The 19,602-nt window shown below is 41.1% G+C and overlaps 1 protein-coding gene across 5 annotated transcripts in view; it reads left to right on the top strand.

Moving 5' to 3' along the window:
• The window catches only part of asap1b (ArfGAP with SH3 domain, ankyrin repeat and PH domain 1b), a 64,386-nt gene that overhangs the window by 11,194 nt on the left and 33,590 nt on the right, over window positions 1-19,602 (top strand). For all 5 annotated transcript variants that reach the window (XM_037756587.1, XM_037756591.1, XM_037756588.1 and 2 more), the window contains exons 2-6: window positions 13,094-13,166; window positions 15,665-15,810; window positions 17,500-17,574; window positions 18,049-18,098; window positions 18,301-18,430. In XM_037756587.1, the coding sequence (XP_037612515.1) occupies window positions 13,094-13,166; window positions 15,665-15,810; window positions 17,500-17,574; window positions 18,049-18,098; window positions 18,301-18,430 (474 nt within the window). The remainder of the gene's footprint in view (window positions 1-13,093; window positions 13,167-15,664; window positions 15,811-17,499; window positions 17,575-18,048; window positions 18,099-18,300; window positions 18,431-19,602) is intronic.

The following is a 19,602-nucleotide window of genomic DNA, read 5'->3' on the forward strand; positions in this document are numbered from 1 at the left end:
CTAAAGCATCCCCTGCTTTATGGTCTATTTGACTCTAAATAGGACCATAATTCACTAAATGAACATCATGCTGTATTGAAGAAGACTTGAAACTAGTGATTGAGACCATAAACTCATGTTTACAATGTTTACTGAGGTAATAAATCAAGAGAGAAGTAGGATCATTTTCTCACAGACTTCTATACAATCAGACTTCTTTTTGCAACCAGAGGAGTCGCCCCCTGCTGGCTGTTAGAAAGAATGCAAGTTTATGCAAGTTTTTCCGCATTGGCTTCATTTTTCAGTTAACATGCTAAGACGTTAAGCAAAGATTGTGAACGTGGTAAGCATTGTACCTGTTAATCATGTTAGCATTTAGCTCAAAGCACCGCTGTGACCCACAGAGCTGCTAGCATGGCTGCAGACTCTTACCATCATCCATCCTTACTGTAGTTTAGATTAAATATTGTGTTAAAGCAACATAACTTTACATTCACATATTGTCACATTATTAATGCCAAGAAAACAGAGAGATAAATATGATATTTTCCTTTAGAAACATCATCCGGCCAGATTGAAAAGACCCTAACATTGCTTTTTCAATCTTTTTTGGTTTGTGTCTGTAGCTCAGCTGCAACAAAACACCCACAGACCCTCTTCATCCTCCTCTCTTCATCTTTTGTGATTCTTCGTTTTTCTTCTTCTATGATTGTATCAGCGCAGTGGTAACATTGTTTTCCTGAAGGACTGCCCTGCAGAACCAGGAAACAGTGTTGTCCTGTGACGACGGGCCGTCTTGTTGTGGCCTGAGGGGTAAACAGTGCATCTCTGTCTGTGAGCTTTGATGCTGTTTGGCCCTGGACTCTCTCTCTCTCTCTGTGTGTGTGTGTGTGTGTGTGTGTGTACTGCAGCTACACAATTGATCCAGCCTTTCAGTGTCGACTTTGAATACCTTTCCCGGAACAGCCAAGTGCATTCAAGCCTGGAGGAAAAGCACTGACAGTCCATCAAGACAACTTGTGTACATCTTTTTCTAATGCCATTTAATGTCCGTGAAAAGCATTACATCACTTCCTTTTCCACATCATGACAGCAGCCGTCACAGCTCCTGTCACTACTCTCTGAAAGTGGAAATCCGGTGCATTGAGATTGGTTAAAGCCTTTTGTTGGACTTAACATGCAGTAAAGGTTTATTTCTGTTCCTCTGTATGTCCAGTTGCTCAAAATATCTGAACATCCAAATGGCCCGTGGGAGTGGATACACCTGTGGTTTTGGAATAGCGGGTCTCTCAGCCGGCAGAGTCCCATAAAGTGTGAAATTCGAGACTTGTCTGCAGAAAAAACGTCCAAGGAATGCTGTAAAGCGCTCTGCAGAGCCTGTGACTTTGGCCAAGGACTCATGACCCAGCGGTTGTGCGGGAACGTTACTCAGAGGCTAGAAAAATAGTGTTTCTTCTGATTGTGCATGTTTATCAAGGGGGCACATTCTTTGGCGGCGTGCCCTAAAGATTTACAACGCAGGCGGCTGGTTGGAAGGAAGCAGAGCTGGCGGGCTTATCAGATGATCAGTGATGAGTGAACAATTAGAGATAAAAGCTCGGAGTAGTTTATTTTAGTTTTTCTTTGATCAGCCTACACGGCGCTTGTGTGTTGGTTTGTTAAAGTCTCGGTCTTTTGCCAGCTCTTCTAATGTAGTATTGTGTTATAAATGATCATGTTTGTATGTTTCTCATTTATTACTGATCAACAATTTGACAACACTTAACAAAACACCACAGGGTCCCTTCCATAGTTTAATACTGCAAACAATGATTATATTCATTATCGATTAATGCCTCTTATTTTATCAATTACTTGATTAATTAATTGGTCCATAAAGTGTCAGAAAATAGTCAAATAACACCCATCATAATCCATCAAAGCCCAAGTTGACATATTGAAATGTACCGTTTTGTCCGACCAACTATCCCTAATCCTAAGATATTTAGTTAAATATCATAGAAGACTAAAAAAACATCAACTATTCACACCTCAGCAACTGGAACCAGTGAATATTTGTCATTTTAGCTCCAAAAAATAATTGAAACGATTGCTTGAGTATGAAAATAGTTGCTGATTAACTTTCTGTAGGTCAATGTATCAAACACAAAACCTTTGCAGTTGGAGCCACACAATTGTCATGGAAATATAAATGTTTATTATTCACTTATATTGTGATATGAGACTAGATAACGTCTTAGATTTTGGATATTATAATATTGTAATAATGGCATAAGTGTTGTCTTTTCCTGATTTTAAAGGCTGCATTACAGCAAAGTGAAACCAACCATTTCCTGGTCACATGCTTGCTCTTCTCAGTTTTATTTCATTATAAATGAAAAACTTTCCATGTTGCAGCTTGTCAATTGTGAGGATTTGCTGCATTTCTTATCTTATGTTGTAGTAAACTGAATATTTTGGGGTTTTGAACTGTTTATTGGTTCAAACAAGTGCGCTAAAGATGTCCCTTTGGACATTTATTATTTTATAGTCCAAATGAATAACTGAGTTTAATTGAGAAAATCTTCTGCAGGTCAATCAATACTTAAGATAATCATTGGTTGCTGCTCTATTTGGCATTTCAAGGACTAAATGATCAATCAAAACCATAATCAATAGAACAATCAATTTGTTATATCCTCCATCCCAGACTGGTTTTGTGTGTTTTGAGGTTCATATTTGTCAGGAAACAAACAACCTCTTTGCTCTGCATCATTTGTTTTCTCACTGATATCAAACAGACGATGCTAGCTGTCATTTTTTAATCATCAGCTGCGAGTTCCTCCCACTATTCTCCTGTTGAAGGCTGTTAATAGCAGCTTCACACATGAATAATGACTTCCTGACTGGTAAACACAATACAGATAAAGGTACGCTCGCTGCTTGTTCGATGTCAGGTGAGTGCAGTCTGATGCAGCAGTGTGTGGGTGTGATTGTGAAAACATGCACGTTGCTCGAAACAAGCGGTGGGCTGATGGAGAGAGCGCGAGCATCGCAGAGGGAAGCCGCCAAATGAAGTGTGAATGTAACACTGCAGCATGCTTGGCTTGGCTTGACTTTTTCGCCGGCCGCATGCATGTGTGTCAGTTCCTGCGAGGTCTGCAGCAAAGAGCCGGCATCCTCGCAGCTCATCCACCGTGTGGCCTCATCAAAACCAACCACCACAGGAAGCTCACAGCCGAGCAGCTCATTTCTCTCTCTGAGAGCGTAGAGCCGGATGCTAATAGCAGGACTAATAGCAGCTATATTTAATGGAGTAATCTCTGACTGATATTGACTTCCCTTAGTGGCCAATAACATTAGCAGGTCGAGATATGTGTAATAGAAAGCTAATTAGAAGCTAATTAGAGCAGAACTACATACATAAACTGCCAGCTTACAGAGTAAGGGAGTGGTACATCATCACAATAAATGTTTTATTCGACTTTATTCTTAGTCAAAGTAACATTATTATCACATGGCCATCCAGTGGAGAGCAGACTGTGAAATTTCATTGTGGTTTGGACTTCCTTGTGGGACGTTCAAGTGCTAATGGGAGGTTGCCACAAATGGGAATTGAGAGTTGGCTGCTAAAAGGCGATGCATCGACGAGCTGCGCTGCTGGAAAATCTAACAAAGAAGGCTGAGCATTACAGGCCAAATGCACACTATCATGATAAAATGATGTTTGAACATGTTAAATCAGAGAATGGGTTCTCAGTAGGCCGGGGATCACCAGCTGCTTGTATGTAATTTGATTACTAATGTTTTTAACAGAGCTGACATAATTTGCTAAAATTTTGTTATCAATACAAATTCCTTATTGCTTTGTGCTAGCTGTTGGTCTGTTGGTCTGTCGACTACTTGTGTCCAGACTGAGATGTCTCAGCCAACTCAACTATTGGATGGATTGCCATGAAATTTGGTTCAGACATTCATGGTCCCCTCAGGATGAATTGTAATTCCCTGCGTGCTGATGTTAGCAGCGTATAGCAGTGAGTGTGCCGGTTGACTCTTATTGATTCATCATTAGTGTACCTCATATTACAGTATCTTGCCACAGCCCTAAAGAAAAAGCAAACATGAGTTGTATGACAAAGGATAATGTCAGTTTGGCAGTTCGTTGTATTATATAGCTGCTCTATGGCAGCCAAATACTATATTTATATTTATATGTACCAGTGGACAACTTACAGTTCTGAAAAGTGAAGCCAATGCTGAAGTGCCTTAAACTTGCATTCTTTCTAATAGCCAGCAGGGGGCGACTCCTCTGGTTACAAAAAGAAGTCTGATTGTATAGAAGTCTATGAGAAAATTCTTCTCACTTGATTTATTACCTCAGTAAACATTGTAAACATGAGTTTATGGCCTCAATCGCTAGTTTTCTTCTTCAATACAGCATGATGTTCATTTAGTAAATTATGGTCCCATTTAGAGTCAAATAGACCATAAAGCAGGGGATGTTTTAGGGCGTGGCTACCTCGTGATTTACAGGTCGCTACCACGATGTTGTCCTGTCTGGGAGTTGTCTGTGTTTTCGTCTTAGAACTTTAACCCTTTCACAGTGTGTTTTCAGGTCATGAAAGTTAATTGTAAAATTTAGATCGCCTAAGAATGTCTTTTCCAGCGTTAGGTTATATTTAGCTCCACCCTCTCGTGTCACCCCTGGCTGCAAAAAAACAAGATGGAGACAGGCAAAATGCCGAACTCGAGGCTTCAAAACCATAGTCCACAAACCAATGGAGGACGTCACGGTGACTACGTTTACGTCTTTTATACAGTCTATGGTATATACCAATGTAATTTTTTGCAAAAAACTACAACTTAAATTTGATTAATTTTTACTAAAGACTCTCCTGACAAGAAGAAACTTGATCTAAAACCACATGTTATGCTGTAGAGAATGGTCAGTAGTAATGTGTATGCATTATGTGTAGTTAAAGGGCTAAAACATGTAAAACCACTGATTTGACCCTTTACAACGGCTTTGTAATTTTCTGCTTTGGCCTTTTAGCGTTTTAGTTTCAACACTGCTCTGTCATCATGACACTGTGCTTCATCTAGGTCCAGTAAAAAAATGTGAGTAGGAGGAGGGAGGTGTCAGAGGTTTTTATGGCAAAGCAGAAAGTTTGTGCTTAGAATTGAAAGTATCAGCATCGAGAACCCACTGTAGAAAGATTATGTTCTTTTTGAGTGCGAGGAGGTGAAAATCTTGGCTTTTAAACCTCTTCAGTCCGTTCAGAAAAAGACCATTTCATGTTGATCGATGTTTGGGATCCTCGTTAACTTCACAACCCTGAAAAAGATGTAGTCTCACGTGATCCTTCTTGTCTTATTTGCCATTTCAGTTGCACTACATCAGTCATGCGGTCGTCCTGATACACCTCCTAACCAAAACCAAAACCACTGGCAGTCGATCGCTCTCTTTCAGTACCATGTGTTGTGAGAAATAGGCCATCTGACCTCAGCTGCTTTTGGAAATGTTACATCCTCTCATTTTTGCCATTCCACTTGGAGAGCTGAAGGCCTCGCCGGCTGCAAGCCCAGAGAAAGGGATGTGCATTTGTTTCCTGCCAATGAAAGCAGCTCCCCACCCTTCCTGCTTGAGTCATGCCACATAGACTCAACAGACAGACAGACAGAATGACCTGACAGACAGACTGATCTCCTCTAGTACTTCTTCATTCAGACACGACTAGTAGGAAGATTTAATGAGCACACTACGTGAACATATGCACTTGTTTTTGTGTGTATTTTTACCGTAGCTGTGGTGTAATTGTGAGTCAGAAAGGAAATGAGAATACAGCTGTGAAAAGGAAGCAGAAATAAAACATAACATTGGTGTGGAGAAATAAAAGAATGATGATTCGGTCTGGTGCTTTCCCTCTAAAAAAAGCCACCGCAGATGTTTTTAGCCCCGTGTTCTGGCTCTGGGGAAGTCCGTTGATAATTGTGCCCCTTTCCTGTTTTCGTCTTCTAGGAAATAATTAGCATATTAGCAATTCTGAGAACTCGGGTGTCCGATCTTTGCCGGGTGAAGAGTAAAATCTGCCACAGTGGCACAGCTGAGTCCCAGTGCTGCTGACAAACAAGAGAGCAGGCCAGTTAGTCGGGAGGAGAAGCTTCCCACAATCTCCATGGCGAAGAATGTTGAGCCGACGCGTGAGACGGCCAGACCACATCGCCTTGGTAACCGCACAGCCGCCCCGCCGTCAATGCGATGCCAAATGCCGAGGTGGAGGCGAGGTTCAAGGAGCCGGGAAGGATGAGTTCAAGGAGGAAATGAGAAAGACGACTAACGCGCCATGAAAGTGACAGAGCAGGAATCTCCAGAGTGGATCAAGAAAACCACTTTCCCAGACAGCCAGAAAAGTTGTTTTTTCATTCCTCAGCTGTCAGCAGAGAGCAGTCGGTGTCATTAGACGGAGTGCTGTCGACCCGGCGGGACAGGACACCGACGAGCCTGGCCGCTTCCTGCTTCCTGTCAAAGGACGGCTGCAGGGGAAACGGCAGGGCTGCTGAGGGAGGATAAGGCCTCGGGCAGGAAGCGTGAAGCTGAGACAGCCTCCAGTCAGTCATGCCCAGTCACTCCAACCGGCAATTTCCCCCGAGGCTTTGACCTCCTGGGCATGACTCTATGTGTTTGTGTGGTTATTTGGGAACCAGGAAGTCGGCCCCATTAACCCCATTGGTCACACATGGGTCAGACTTTAAGGGCCTTTGGGGGTTACTTCAGTTTTAACTATGAAATAATAAACTAGGGCTGCACCCAACTTTTTTCCATTCATTTTTTTAGTCTATGAAAGTCAGAAAAGGGTGAAAAATGCCTGTATCGTTTCCCAAAGTACAAGTTGACGTCTTCAAATGTCTTGTTTTGTCATTTGAAGCCCAAAACACAGCAGCAAATCGTTACATTGGAGAATCTGGAAGCTCCAAATGTTAATCAACTGATGAATTCCTCTACTAATAAAATCTGTTTTCTTTTATTTTAAGTCATATTTCCCACGTTTCCGTCGCTGCAAACTTGTGTTAGGTTTTACAGAAAAGGATAGAGCTTTAGTTCACCACTCTGTATCCCTAATCAGTCCACCTGCCAGCTTTTGATTGCTACGTTTTTTTTATGGTATTTGTTGTTGATGAAGTGGTTTGTGCGGCTGCCAACTGCTTTTCAAGCTGCTGAACCGCAATTGATCAAAACCTGCTTCAGTTTCTCACTCAGAAAGCACGATAAAGAAACCTCCGGCCACAAACAACATTTGGTTTTGATACCAAGTAATAAAAAGGCCACAATTACCAATATTTCACAATACCTATATCTTTTATTATTAAAAGTGGTCAGTGTGCTAGCCGTTATTTACATAAGGTGCAAGCATCATTAATAAACTACTTCTGAATACATTTGCATTACCAACAAATGCCTTGTCAAACATTAAGCATTTCTTTTTACTATTTTATTAATTTTAATGGTAAATAACAAACATTTATTGTGTGGATTAGAGCTAAACTTGGGCTTTAGGAAATTAAAATGGTCATTTGTCAGTATTTTGTGGCTTTTAATAGACAAAAACAACCTATCAGTAAATCAAGAAAATAACTACAGATAATGGAAATAATCTTTATATCCACCCGTAGTATGAGTTCTGTGAAATAACAAGGTAATGGCTGCACGCATGCACAGAATAGCAGTACAGTTGCAAAGAGTGCATGCACTAAGAAGTGTGTTCATGTGTCCATAACATGATCGAACATGATATGGATCTATGTTTTGGGTATCAATCCTATTGATGCAACTATACAAATACTAAAACGCTCTCAAATATCAATTATTTGGTTCATAATGTACTTTTTTTGCTTTGATAAGTGAATATTTATCTAAAAAAAATTATGTCTGAACAGGATGAAATGCCAGAAAATGCCTTTTCTGCCTCCTGATTTTTAATATCAAGACATTTAATAAACTTTCAAGGGCATTTATTTGTGACCTCGGTGCTCACCCTGGCTACAAAATCCATTCTTGCTGAGGCACTGTGCACCGCCGCCGCCCTTCACCTCCTTTAACCTGGCCCTTTAACCTCTTTGGCTCCGTCTTCTGACACACTTCTACCTAAAAGCATTCTGACACCGACATGTTGACTTTCACAGCACAAATGGTTCTTGGAGATAGATATTTCTCAGTGGACTAACACAACATACATTATTCTTTGCTTCTTTTTTCTCAGCGGCACTAAATAAATCTTCCACATGCATCACTTGCTGTTCGGGCAGACAGATGAGCGGCCGCAGATGTTTTGGCATTGTCACACTTTCTAATCCCCCTGAGTTGAGTGGGGGCTCGCTGTTGGTTCCTGGCAGATAAAAACAACCCTTTGACTATATTCAATAGTTGTCGCCCTTTTGGAGGGCAGAGTTTGGATGCATTCTTGCCTGTTGCCAAGGGTTTGCAAAGAATGTGTGCCAAGACGGCGCTATTTCATTGATTTCTTCCCCCCTCTAAAAAGCTGAGAGACGACAGCTTTAACAAAACCACTTCTCGAAGTTACATTAGTCACATTTACCACTGAAATAGAACTGGCCAATGTGTAGATACTTATAGTTTATCCTCTCTAATGATCTGCTGAGATTTTGAGTGAATGTTCTCAGTCTTGTTATCTAAAACAAACAGTATAAAGCATTCACTAAATCAGATTTTGACGTAGTAACCTATATGGACAGTCTCGCCAAAATCTAAAGAAAACGGCTAAGGAAGTGACTCTGAAAAAACTTGTTCATGTTACGGCTGAATATTTATTCACAAACACAGACAGAGTGGATTATGGGTGACCCTTGGATGGCGGTGCCAGCTGCTCTCAACGTGATCAGCCTGCCTGTTCAGTCTCTGTTTCGTGCTCTTCATCCTAATCAACCTCTGAATAATCACAGATTTACTTTGTAGGCGTTTAAATGCATGACTGATTCGAGCTGAGCGGCGAGGGGCGGGGTTTGGTGCGTCGCAAAGAGGCGAGGAAACGCAGCTTGTTAGTGAATGTGTCGGCTGTTATGGGGAACCAATGCGTGACTTTTGCGGTATAACACAACGTGTCTAATCATTTAGATGGAGTCTGCTAGTAGGAGCCGCTGTCAGACGAAAATTAATCTTGTGGAAATGAAGTCTGCTGATTATTTCCTTCATTAAACGATTCAGTGTTTAGTCTTTAAAATAATGAAAAATGTGTGTCATCATTTAAAGGGTGGGTCCATCTGCATTCTGTCTTTGAAATGGAAACGTTCACTCAGCTGTTGCAAAAAGCAGTGACGTAGCTTACCAAAGCAATCAAAGCTAATCAATAAGGTTATGAATAATGTGAAGAGCAGCAGAAAAACATATTTTAGCCACATAAAAAAAATCAATATCAGTTTAAGTGTAGGCTATATTTAGAATAGTTTCACTGCTTTACCTCGCCATCAGACTGCCCTTTCTGACGGTGAACTGAAGCTGTTATATCGCTGTCTTCAAAGCCACCAGACTCCATTCACAAAAACAGTCATTTTACCTCACAGAACACAGGAGTTGCTGGTCTACCGCTGCATCGATCGGTTAGTTTGTTTGCGTTATTGTGTGACTTTTGGATCCAAACTATTGATATATACTAATGATAATTCAGCAGTACAATGCTTAGCTTCTGAGCTCCTGTCCTATCCTAACGTCAATATACTGACTATAAGGATGTGTATACTGTACATGTAGCAGCGTCATCATGTAGAAACCTACGTCAGGACACATTGGAAAAAGTTTTTAGAAGTGCTTGAAGGGAAAATAGCATTTTGACACTAAAACATACTTTGACCAAAATGTGAATGTTCAGTCATAAGGAACACTACTGGGAAGCTACAGAATGATATAAAAACATCACAAAATACCCGCCCTTTAAGTATGTTTTCATACTGAAGAATTTCATTATAGTAATCATCAAGATAATGTCATAAACAGAGACCATATTGACCAAGATAATGGTAACATCAACTTTTGATATTGGCACCAGCCTGCTTGGGCCACTGTTGAGCCAAACAGACACAGCGGCTCAATAATGAGGCGGTGTGGGGCGGCGTTGGACAGCCGAGTCTGTTCCCATGTGCTGGGGGATCAAAGGGCTCGGCCCCAGCAGAAAGGGCCCTGCGGCGGCAAACTACTGCTGCCATAATTGGTGAAGAGCCATGTAAAACTGTCCAGGGGAGGCCAAGGACGGCTTAATTATGTTGTGAAATTTAATTAGCCCTCTGTTGTGTGTGCTTCTTGCTCTTAACCGCCTGACCTTGATGTAATGCTGCTTTTGCCGGTGTTTATCATCTATTACGAGCAAACACGGCAGAGTTATGGTTCCATTCCTTCTGGTTAAGATGCGCAGGATATGAAGCGATTGTACTGTCAGACTGTTAAAACCAACGATCCTGCCTCTAAATCATTTAGTGGAGACGGGTTATTCAGGTTTGTGTTTATGTTGCTTGTTTTTCTGAGCTTGACAAGGCTCCCAATTATCTCAGCTTTTCCTGCAGTGAATGAAATGATAATAGATGTCACACACATACAGACGGCGTTCAGTATGACAGGTGATTTTTATATTGTTGATGAGAAAAAGTCTCCAGGTCTCACAGCAGGAATAAATGCTTGACCTCAATTTAGCTGCATTTTGTGAAGCAGATCAGGAGGGTCCCATATTCTCCCAACAAATAAACATCTTCCTTTCACTTCATCACACTGTGATTACAGATAGTAATCTGGGAAATACATCCGGCAAATAACTGCTAGAAACTAATTACAGAGAAGGTGCGGTGTTGGAATACTCCAGGGATTTATCACTAGATTACTGTGTGTACAGATAGTGATGGTGGTCAAGTTGAATGGGGTTTTGTGTTGATACCAGCATGATGTTCATGCAAGTATACAAGCAGAATGTCCTGAAAATATTAGGAAACATTTCTTAACCAATTACTTCTTGCTTAAGTAATTTGGATGGTTTCTTTTGCTGAAAAAATACAACCAATGGCAGTTCACCAGATTATCTGATGATAAATCACTTACTCTTTGGGCTTAAACAGAGTTTAAAGGTACAGTGTGTAGGATTTCGCGACATCTAGTGGTGTGGTTGCAGATTGCAACCAACCAACCCCTCCGCTCACTCCTCCCTTTCCAAGTTTGCGGTAACGTGAGCCGCCGATTGCAAAACAAAGTCATCCCTACGATAATTACACTACTTTAGGAGCAACAGAAGTCAGACGGCGGCTGGCGGTACAACGATTTTGCGCTCTGCGGCTCACGTTACCTCAGTTTCACAAGCGTGTCGGAGAACTACGGTGGCCTTCAGGTAACGTAAAAACGTGAAAGTCTCTCTCTAGAGCCAGAGTTTGGTTTGTCCATTCTGTGCTACTGTAGAAACATGCTGGAGCAACATGGCGGACTCTGTGAAGAGGACCTGCTCCCTATGTAGATATGAAGGACTCATTCTAAGATAACGAAAACACGATTCTTAGTTTCATGTGATTATACATTAATGAAAACATAGTTATGAATATTATATTCCATTTCTGTTAGTAGATCCCATGAAATGTTACACACTGTTCCTTTAAACCAGTGGTTCTCAAAGTGAGGTCTCAAAGGACCCCCAGGGGTCCTTGAGGGGGCTCCAGAGGGTCCCCAGCAAAAAGGGGAATAATTAATTTTCACTATAATTCCATTCATAAGTAACACAATGACATAATGTATGACTAGTTTGGTCATGAGTTTGATACACTTTCTGTAATAAAACATCTAAAAGAAAAAATGCTATCCGAAGGGGGACCCTTGTGTGGACTTTGTGTTAGTTTAGGAGTCCTTGACGAGAAAAAGTTTGAGAACCACTGCATTAAACCACTGTTCAGAGAAGCTTTTTATCTGCTGATGACAAATTATTCCCATGCTGTATGGTATTATAATCATGAAATAGATTTATTGCAAGGTTTTTTTAATTACGAAAAGACAATAAGATCAGAAAAAACGAGCTCATTAAAATAACAACACTAAATGTTTGGCTGAGATTGAAAAAACATACACACTGTTAAAAACAGAAATGTCAATCAAGAGAGATTTCAAGAGTATGTTATACCGATGAGGTAATGAGAAGAAAACAGCGCTGGGATGAAAATGAAAGTTTATTAACAGACAGCTTGACAAAGAAAAGAAAAGGCAATAAAACCAAAAAGGCTTTAAAGATTTCAAATGTGTCTCCCTTGAGTGAAATGTACTTATGTTTAGGTTTCAGGCCACAAATCACCCGTGCAGCATGTGAGACGTGTTTGAATGTGGTGTAACTTCAGATGTAGTTGATATTTTCTCTGGCAGCGAGCGAGCTGAGCAATAATAATACGGGCACATGATGAGTTTTTCTTAAAGGCGGATGATGTTTACGATGATGGATTTTCCTCGTGTGAAGCTGTTTTTCGAAGGAGGAGGGATGATGAGTTCAAGGGTCACACTAGCTTTGGCTTTGTCTCAACTCGCTTTGCAGACTTTTCTCTAAATATAGATACATGCATTTCATCGTTGAATGAGTAACCACTAGTGTTATGATCTATAGCGTCTTTGAAGTGGTTTTTCTGTTTGTATTGGTCATTATTTTAACTCCCCTGCGCTTTCGAAGCTGAACTCTGAGCGTTAATCTCTAAAAAAAACACATTGAAGTGAGACAGATAGCTCCCAGAAACAATAGGCCAGTGGCGGTGTTTATATTTCTAGCATTTAAATGTGAATAATTATTGTAATAAATAGCCTAACCGTTATAAAATTGGATATCCTGCCTATTTATTTTTGCCTATTAGAGAGCACAAAGGCTTTGCTCCAGCAGTCAGTGGTGAAATAATGATTCATGCCACATTCAGGTCAAGCACTGTATTGTGAGCACTCTGTCCACATTAGCTTTATGGAGTATGCATGCTTTGAATTACTGAGCAAATATTGTTGTTCTTGTGCCCTAAATTCTTTCAAGTTTGCTGTCGCATTAAATAGAAATTATCTGTGCTGTCTTTTGATGTGAATGTTTCCAGTATGTTCTTCTCTTAATAGCGTCCTCTCCTCCTCTTTCCTCAGGCGTTGGATCAGGACCGAACCTCCCTGCAGAAGGTGAAGAAATCAGTGAAGGCCATCTACAATTCAGGACAAGGTGAGGCTGTCTGTTTCTAAATTTATTAGACCTGAATGTGCTTTAGCTGATGGTTGGTTACGTGCTCACAACCCCAGCAGTCCAGTATTTCTTAGATATCTTTAATAAATTAGTTTTTTTTAAGTCTGTAACAGCCTTTTGTGGGACAGATGGTGTTTTGTGTGTGTGTGTGTATTTTCCGGCTGTCCCAGAAACCAACACCTGAGTTTGTTTTGCTCGTTGCTGTGACATGGATCCACAGTAATTTTCCACTGAATTCTTTAGAGAGCGGCCTCCTCCCTGTAAATTGACAGTTTCAGATGTTTGTCCCACAAAAAAGTGTGTTTGTTCTCCACGGAAAACACAGTTTACCTTACTCCCATCGTGGTTCTTTGGCTGAGAAACTCCAAAAGCCCCAAAATAACTGGAACAACTGTCAAGTGCAGTGTCTTATCAGTTAGCCTCTAGCTACAATAGTTAGTTTGGGTACATCTAGTTATAGTGAGAAAAATATATGCGATCTAAGAATAGAAATAAGAATGGGATGTTTGTGCATCTTGCAGATGTAATGAATAGTTAGACTCGGGGCCGTAGCCAGGATTTTATAAACACAGATGTCATCACGAGTCCCTCCAACACACACACAATCCTCCAAAAACTAAAGTTATAATCCCAAAGATTCCAGTCCTGGTTGATTTGGCGACAACTATGGTTACTGGTGGTGACAGCAAACACTCTTTGAGCAGCTACTTTGTTAGAAATATAACCGAAGAAGACAGTTTAATAAAGACGTCAGGCAATAATTAACCTTTTGCCATTTGTTTGAGCAACCGTGATTTGACTTCATGCTGCATTCGTAGCAGCAGTGTAGAGCTGCAATGATTAACAAGTTAGTCGTCAACTATTAAATTAATTGCCAGCTATTTTGATAATCGATTAATCGGTTTGAGTAATTTTTTTAAGAAAAACAAAGTCTAAATTCTCTGATTTCAGCTTCTTAAATGTGAATATTTTCTGGTTTCTTTCCTCCTCAATGACAGTAAACTGAATATCTTTGAGTTGTAGACAAAACAAGACATTTGAAGACGTCACCTTGGGCTTTGGGAAACACTGATCGACATTTTTTAAAATATTTTATACACCAAACAACTAATCGATTAATCAAGAAATTAATTGACACATTAATCGACAATGAAAATAATTGTTAGTTGCAGCCCTAATAGTGATGCAGGATTAAATGCTGCATCTTTCATGTGAATCCTTCGTGCGTAGGAAGGCAATTGAATCCATTGTGGGAATGGTGATCCCTGCCACTACTATAAAAACCTACTATATAGAGAGGTAATTACTGAAATGAAATGCATTCAATGGCTGTTGCAGAAAAAATGCTGACCATAAATGGTATCAACAAAATCCCAGAAAAAATATATGAAAAGACAGAAAATAGAAAGAAGAAAAATAAAAAACAATACAGAGGACATGACCTCTTTGTCCTCAGTGGTAACCACAGGCCTGTTTGGACTGTGTTTGAGTTTCCAGTATACCAAAAGTTCAAAATGGCTCCTGCAGCTCTACAGGCTCCTTGTCTCACCTGACCTTCCTCTCAGGACTCTTCCTCACATTTGGCAACATCGCTCCCCCTCCACCTCTCACTTAACGACAAGGACAGATGGATGCTGCCGTTTGACCGACTGCTCCCGCAGAGTCTCAAAAGATCTGGAGAACCACACATCTTGTTACGCTGACATTTTGCTGCGTATAAAGATGACTTATCGTAGGCTAAATGTATAAAACAAAGTCTCTCTGGAGCAGCACTGATCAGAAATCACAGGTTAAGGTCACATGTGTCTGTCATTGTATCGCTTGTGTTGCTGCGCTGATGAAAGAAGAACTTTCCATTGACTGTTTCTGCCACATCTGTGTTATTGTGAAGCATCACCAGGAGATCTCAGAAGATTTACAAGCCTGTTTGCTCCAGGTGTTTTTGCCTCTGTTGCTATTGACAACAAAGAATCGTGCATCATTGAAGTATATTTTCTTTATCTTCAGCCCCTTTTCTTCACTTTTTATCGAATATTTTTTAACGTAGGTGATGGATTTTCTGATATAACAGATGATGAATATGACATCAAATAACATGGTTGATATTTAGAAGTATGATATTTAGAAGTATGATATATAAATATGGGTGTGGTTTCCACTTTTTCAAACATTTTGACCTGACGAAGGTCCAAGCAGGATCGAACCGTAGTCAATAATAATTTTGTGGCATGGAGTAGTGTGCAGGTTTTACCTTTTTCTTTACTGAAACTTTTGGTACTTGACCGTTTTCAATATTCAGGACACCATTCGGTTGGTAATACAAAGTACTGAGGTTCGATATAGCCAACCATTACCTTTGTGACTATTGCACCTGCAGTATACCTCCATCAGGACGTTACAAAGACTGCAGGCTTCTACACATGCTAATCATGCTAATTCATCATTCATCGTGCTTCTCTCCTCTGTTTCCAACACAGACCACGTCCAGAATGAAGAGAACTACGCTCAGGCTCTGGACAAATTCGGCAGCAACTTCATCAGCCGGGACAACCCCGACCTGGGGACGGCGTTCGTCAAGTTCTCCTCCCTCACCAAGGAGCTGTCCGCCCTGCTGAAGAACCTGGTGAGTTCAACATGTCAACGCTTCTAATGGCATTAAAATGAATACATACAGAGGGCTCTCTGCATTTGTGTGTTCTCACATCGGTAGAAAGAGGAACATTTTCCTGTCTTCACTTCTATAAGTGGTTTAGGATTTGGGTTTAAGGTTAAGATTAGGATTAGGAGGTTGGGTATGTAGTGAAGTTGAAGAGGTTATTGATGAATGTAGTCCTCACAAATGTAATGATACAGTTTCATCAATCTCAACTCTTTTAAAAACTGTATAGAATTCGCCGTCACAGTAACCCCCGTCATCCCAGTCGGACGGTATAGCTGACTGCGGCTATATCTACCTCCGAGCTTTGTATTTTTTTCCCCCCGTCGAGGCTCTTATCTGCCTGCCGTGGATTTCCCCTGATGTTTCTGTTGAATAATGTGTCCTGTTTGAATCCTCTGTGAGTGATTGTTGTTGGAAGAAGAGCCAGTCCCCGCTCTCTGCCTCTCTTCCTGTGTGGCTGACAGCGAGATTAGACTCCATAAATACACTTGGCAGCACCAGGAACAACTGTGTGTGTGAGTGTGTGTCCATAAACCTTCCTAAATCACCCACCTGTTGGCGCTACCTGCATATTACAGGACAGTGAAATTATCTCCATTCATTCCTCTCTCTCTTGACTCTCGTCTTTTCCATTTTCAGTATTTTATTGAGTGAGTTTTTCAGACTTCAATACCTGCGCCCTGAGGCCTGCTAGTATATGCGTGCGCTACAAATGAGAATTGATGAATGGTGCTTGTCCTAGATGTCCTACATGTGTTATCGGCTTACATTTTAAGGATTTTATAGACAAATTTGGCCAGCTTTTCATCATCTTTCGTATACTAGAATGGTACATTAAAAGAGACGGCGACCGCTTCCAGGATGGGCTGTTAGAGTACACCGGCAGCCGGCCAGTAGAGGATTGATTCTGACGTTGGCCATATGCAAGACAGGCACTTAAGAAGCACATTACCGCCCATTAAGCGCTGTTTACTTCCTTGACCGCTGCTGTGTGTCTGTATGGACTTGGCTAACAACAACAGGGTCTTAAATGCTTAGTACGGTTGTAAATGACCTTGCTGATCCTGATGGTTAGAGCTGCTGAGCATAACTGTGGCAACCTGAGCTGTTGGCCACAAGCTTTTGCTAATTCTTCAATAGACTAACTTGCACTTTTGCTATTATGTTGCTGATTTCTTCAGTCAGCAGCGGCATGAATGTGTTGATGCACTGCGCTGTAGGTTAAAGGATGAGGCCGGCGTTATTCTGTATTTTTCTTATGATCGACAAACTCACTCAAACAGGAATAAGTAGTGCATTAATTGGGTACTATTTTCAGCTGCGGATAAATACACATTTGGTGCCGTAGTGAGTATTTAGGGCAGCAGGACGGTGTATATGGAAATTACTTTGAATACAGTACCAGACAGCGTTCATCATAATGCAGAGACATGTCGCCCAGTGCAACAATGTGGATCACTGATGCGTTTTTAATAGTTTTTGGACAACAATGGCACAAAGTAATGAGTTTTATCAAGCTTCAGCTACACAGATAATACTTGTTTGTAAGATCAGTTCATCCTTATCTTATAAAATCTGCCTCTGCACTGTGTGTTTTGATATGTTAGCTATGTTCTCTCATTATAACCCCCCCCCGTGTGTGTCCTCTTACAGCTCCAGAGCCTCAGCCACAATGTGATCTTCACTCTGGACTCGCTGCTGAAGGGTGATTTGAAGGGCGTGAAGGGGGTAAGATTTACTGTAAAACAGTTTCTCTTCCTGACATTTTTTTTCTCTCTCTTGCCTCTTCCGGCGCCCCCCCACCTCACCCCCCCCCCATGACACAGCCTAGCAGCGGGACAGGGGAAATAGATGCCTCGTCAGCACATCTCTTTATTAACCTCTGTATGTCGAGTGTAAGCGAGAAGAGACCGGAGAGACGGGGGAGAGCTCTCTGTTTAAAAGCTCACACTGTAAATCTTGCAGAAGTAAACACTGCCTTTGTGTTGTGCTTGGGGCGGGTGGCGAGTAACTGGGTCATGAACCGTTGATGTTCGGGGTACAAGGAGGGGCGTGGCCGCTCGCTGGCCGTCCAGGACATAAATCGTGAGCGGAGTGAGGCATTTGTTGGATCTCTGGTAGCGATCCAACTCTGCAAATAACTCCGTCCCCGCGGTGACCTCTTTGTAGTTTGCTGATGCTTGTCCTCCTGTGTTTCTGCAGGACATAAAGAAGCCCTTCGACAAAGCATGGAAAGACTACGAAGCCAAGTTGTAAGTGGATAATTAAAATTACTGCATATGTGGACCAACTAGCTCATTATAGAGTACTGAATAATGGATCAAACACTGTTGGTAATGTGCGGCAATATTGTTTGTACCCTCTAGAAGATGTTGCACACATTGTAGAATAACAAACCTAAACGTATGATGTAAAAACAGACAAGGTCACTAATCGTCCTTTCCTCTGTGTCAGTACAAAGATCGAGAAGGAGAAGCGAGAGCACGCCAAGCAACATGGGATGATCCGCACTGAGATCACCGGGGCTGAGATCGCCGAGGAGATGGAGAAGGAGCGGCGTCTCTTCCAGCTCCAGATGTGCGAGGTAGGTCATAAAATGAAGCTACATTATAGTATCGGACATTTTTGGTTCGCTTCTCAGCAGAAATCGAGCATCAGAGCGACCCAGCAGTTAGCGGGCACGTCACGTCTCCTTGTGATTCTTCCTCGCCTCCTCTACTCGCATCTCCGTGGGTGGGTCTCAAGGTTATAATAATATAACAGTGTTTTACAGTAGTTGTTAGTGAAGCAATTGCGGAATAGCGCCGTCTCCTGGAAGGTCAAGTGCTCAGTGTCTTTGGTTCAATGTCACAACTCACGAGAGTTGACGTAAATTCATGCTGTCTCCTTTTTTCGGTTCCGATATATTACAGCTAAAAAAACTAAACCTGAAATGAATTTACAATTATTTTTATTTTATTTTTATTTGTTTTTTAACCAGACAATATTGTTTCAGTTTAGTTTTTCCTTAAAGGATATAGTTTTGATCTAGTTTCAGTTTACTAACAATATTTTTCACTGCTTATTTCCGTTTTAGTTTCAGTTTTAGTTTACTATAATAACCCTGGTGGGACTAAGACGTTAGGAGAAGAGGCGAGGAAAGGAATCGAGGATGTACAAACTTGGAAAAGGGAAAGGCCCAAGGGCTCTGGCAAACCAGTCAAACCTTACTCAACTTTTTCAGCAACGTAGTGTAATATCATCTTACATTGCTCGCATGAAGTACCGTACATGCAAGCACACATTTCTGGTAGATTACTTCTCTTTTTTTTAACTTATTTTGTCATTTTTAGCCGATATTAGATGGTCAAGATAGAGATATTAGATAGATTTTCATCATGATAACCTTCCAGATTTGTGAAATGCTGTCTTTTCGTACTATAAACCACTATGTATGTAGTTATTTTAGTGTTTGATAAGCCTTCAAACTCATGGCTCTATCACCCAAAACCGGCCTTCCTGGATCATATTTCATCTTCATACTGGTACCCGTAGCAACACAAACCCACCAACGCAGCTCTATTTTTGGTTTGAACACCCACTTATTAAAATCCTATATGTATATGTATGTAAAGTCTTCTCTACCAGCTGCACTTAAAGGAGATTTTAAGCTCGAGTTGACTTTTTCTCTCAGATGATTTGAATAATTTATAGAATATATTTAAGACTGGTGCAGCTCCACATGTAGGGATTACAGCAGCCCCAAAAGATACAGCT

Source organism: Sebastes umbrosus, chromosome 21 (assembly GCF_015220745.1).
Source record: "Sebastes umbrosus isolate fSebUmb1 chromosome 21, fSebUmb1.pri, whole genome shotgun sequence".
NCBI lineage: Eukaryota > Metazoa > Chordata > Actinopteri > Perciformes > Sebastidae > Sebastes > Sebastes umbrosus.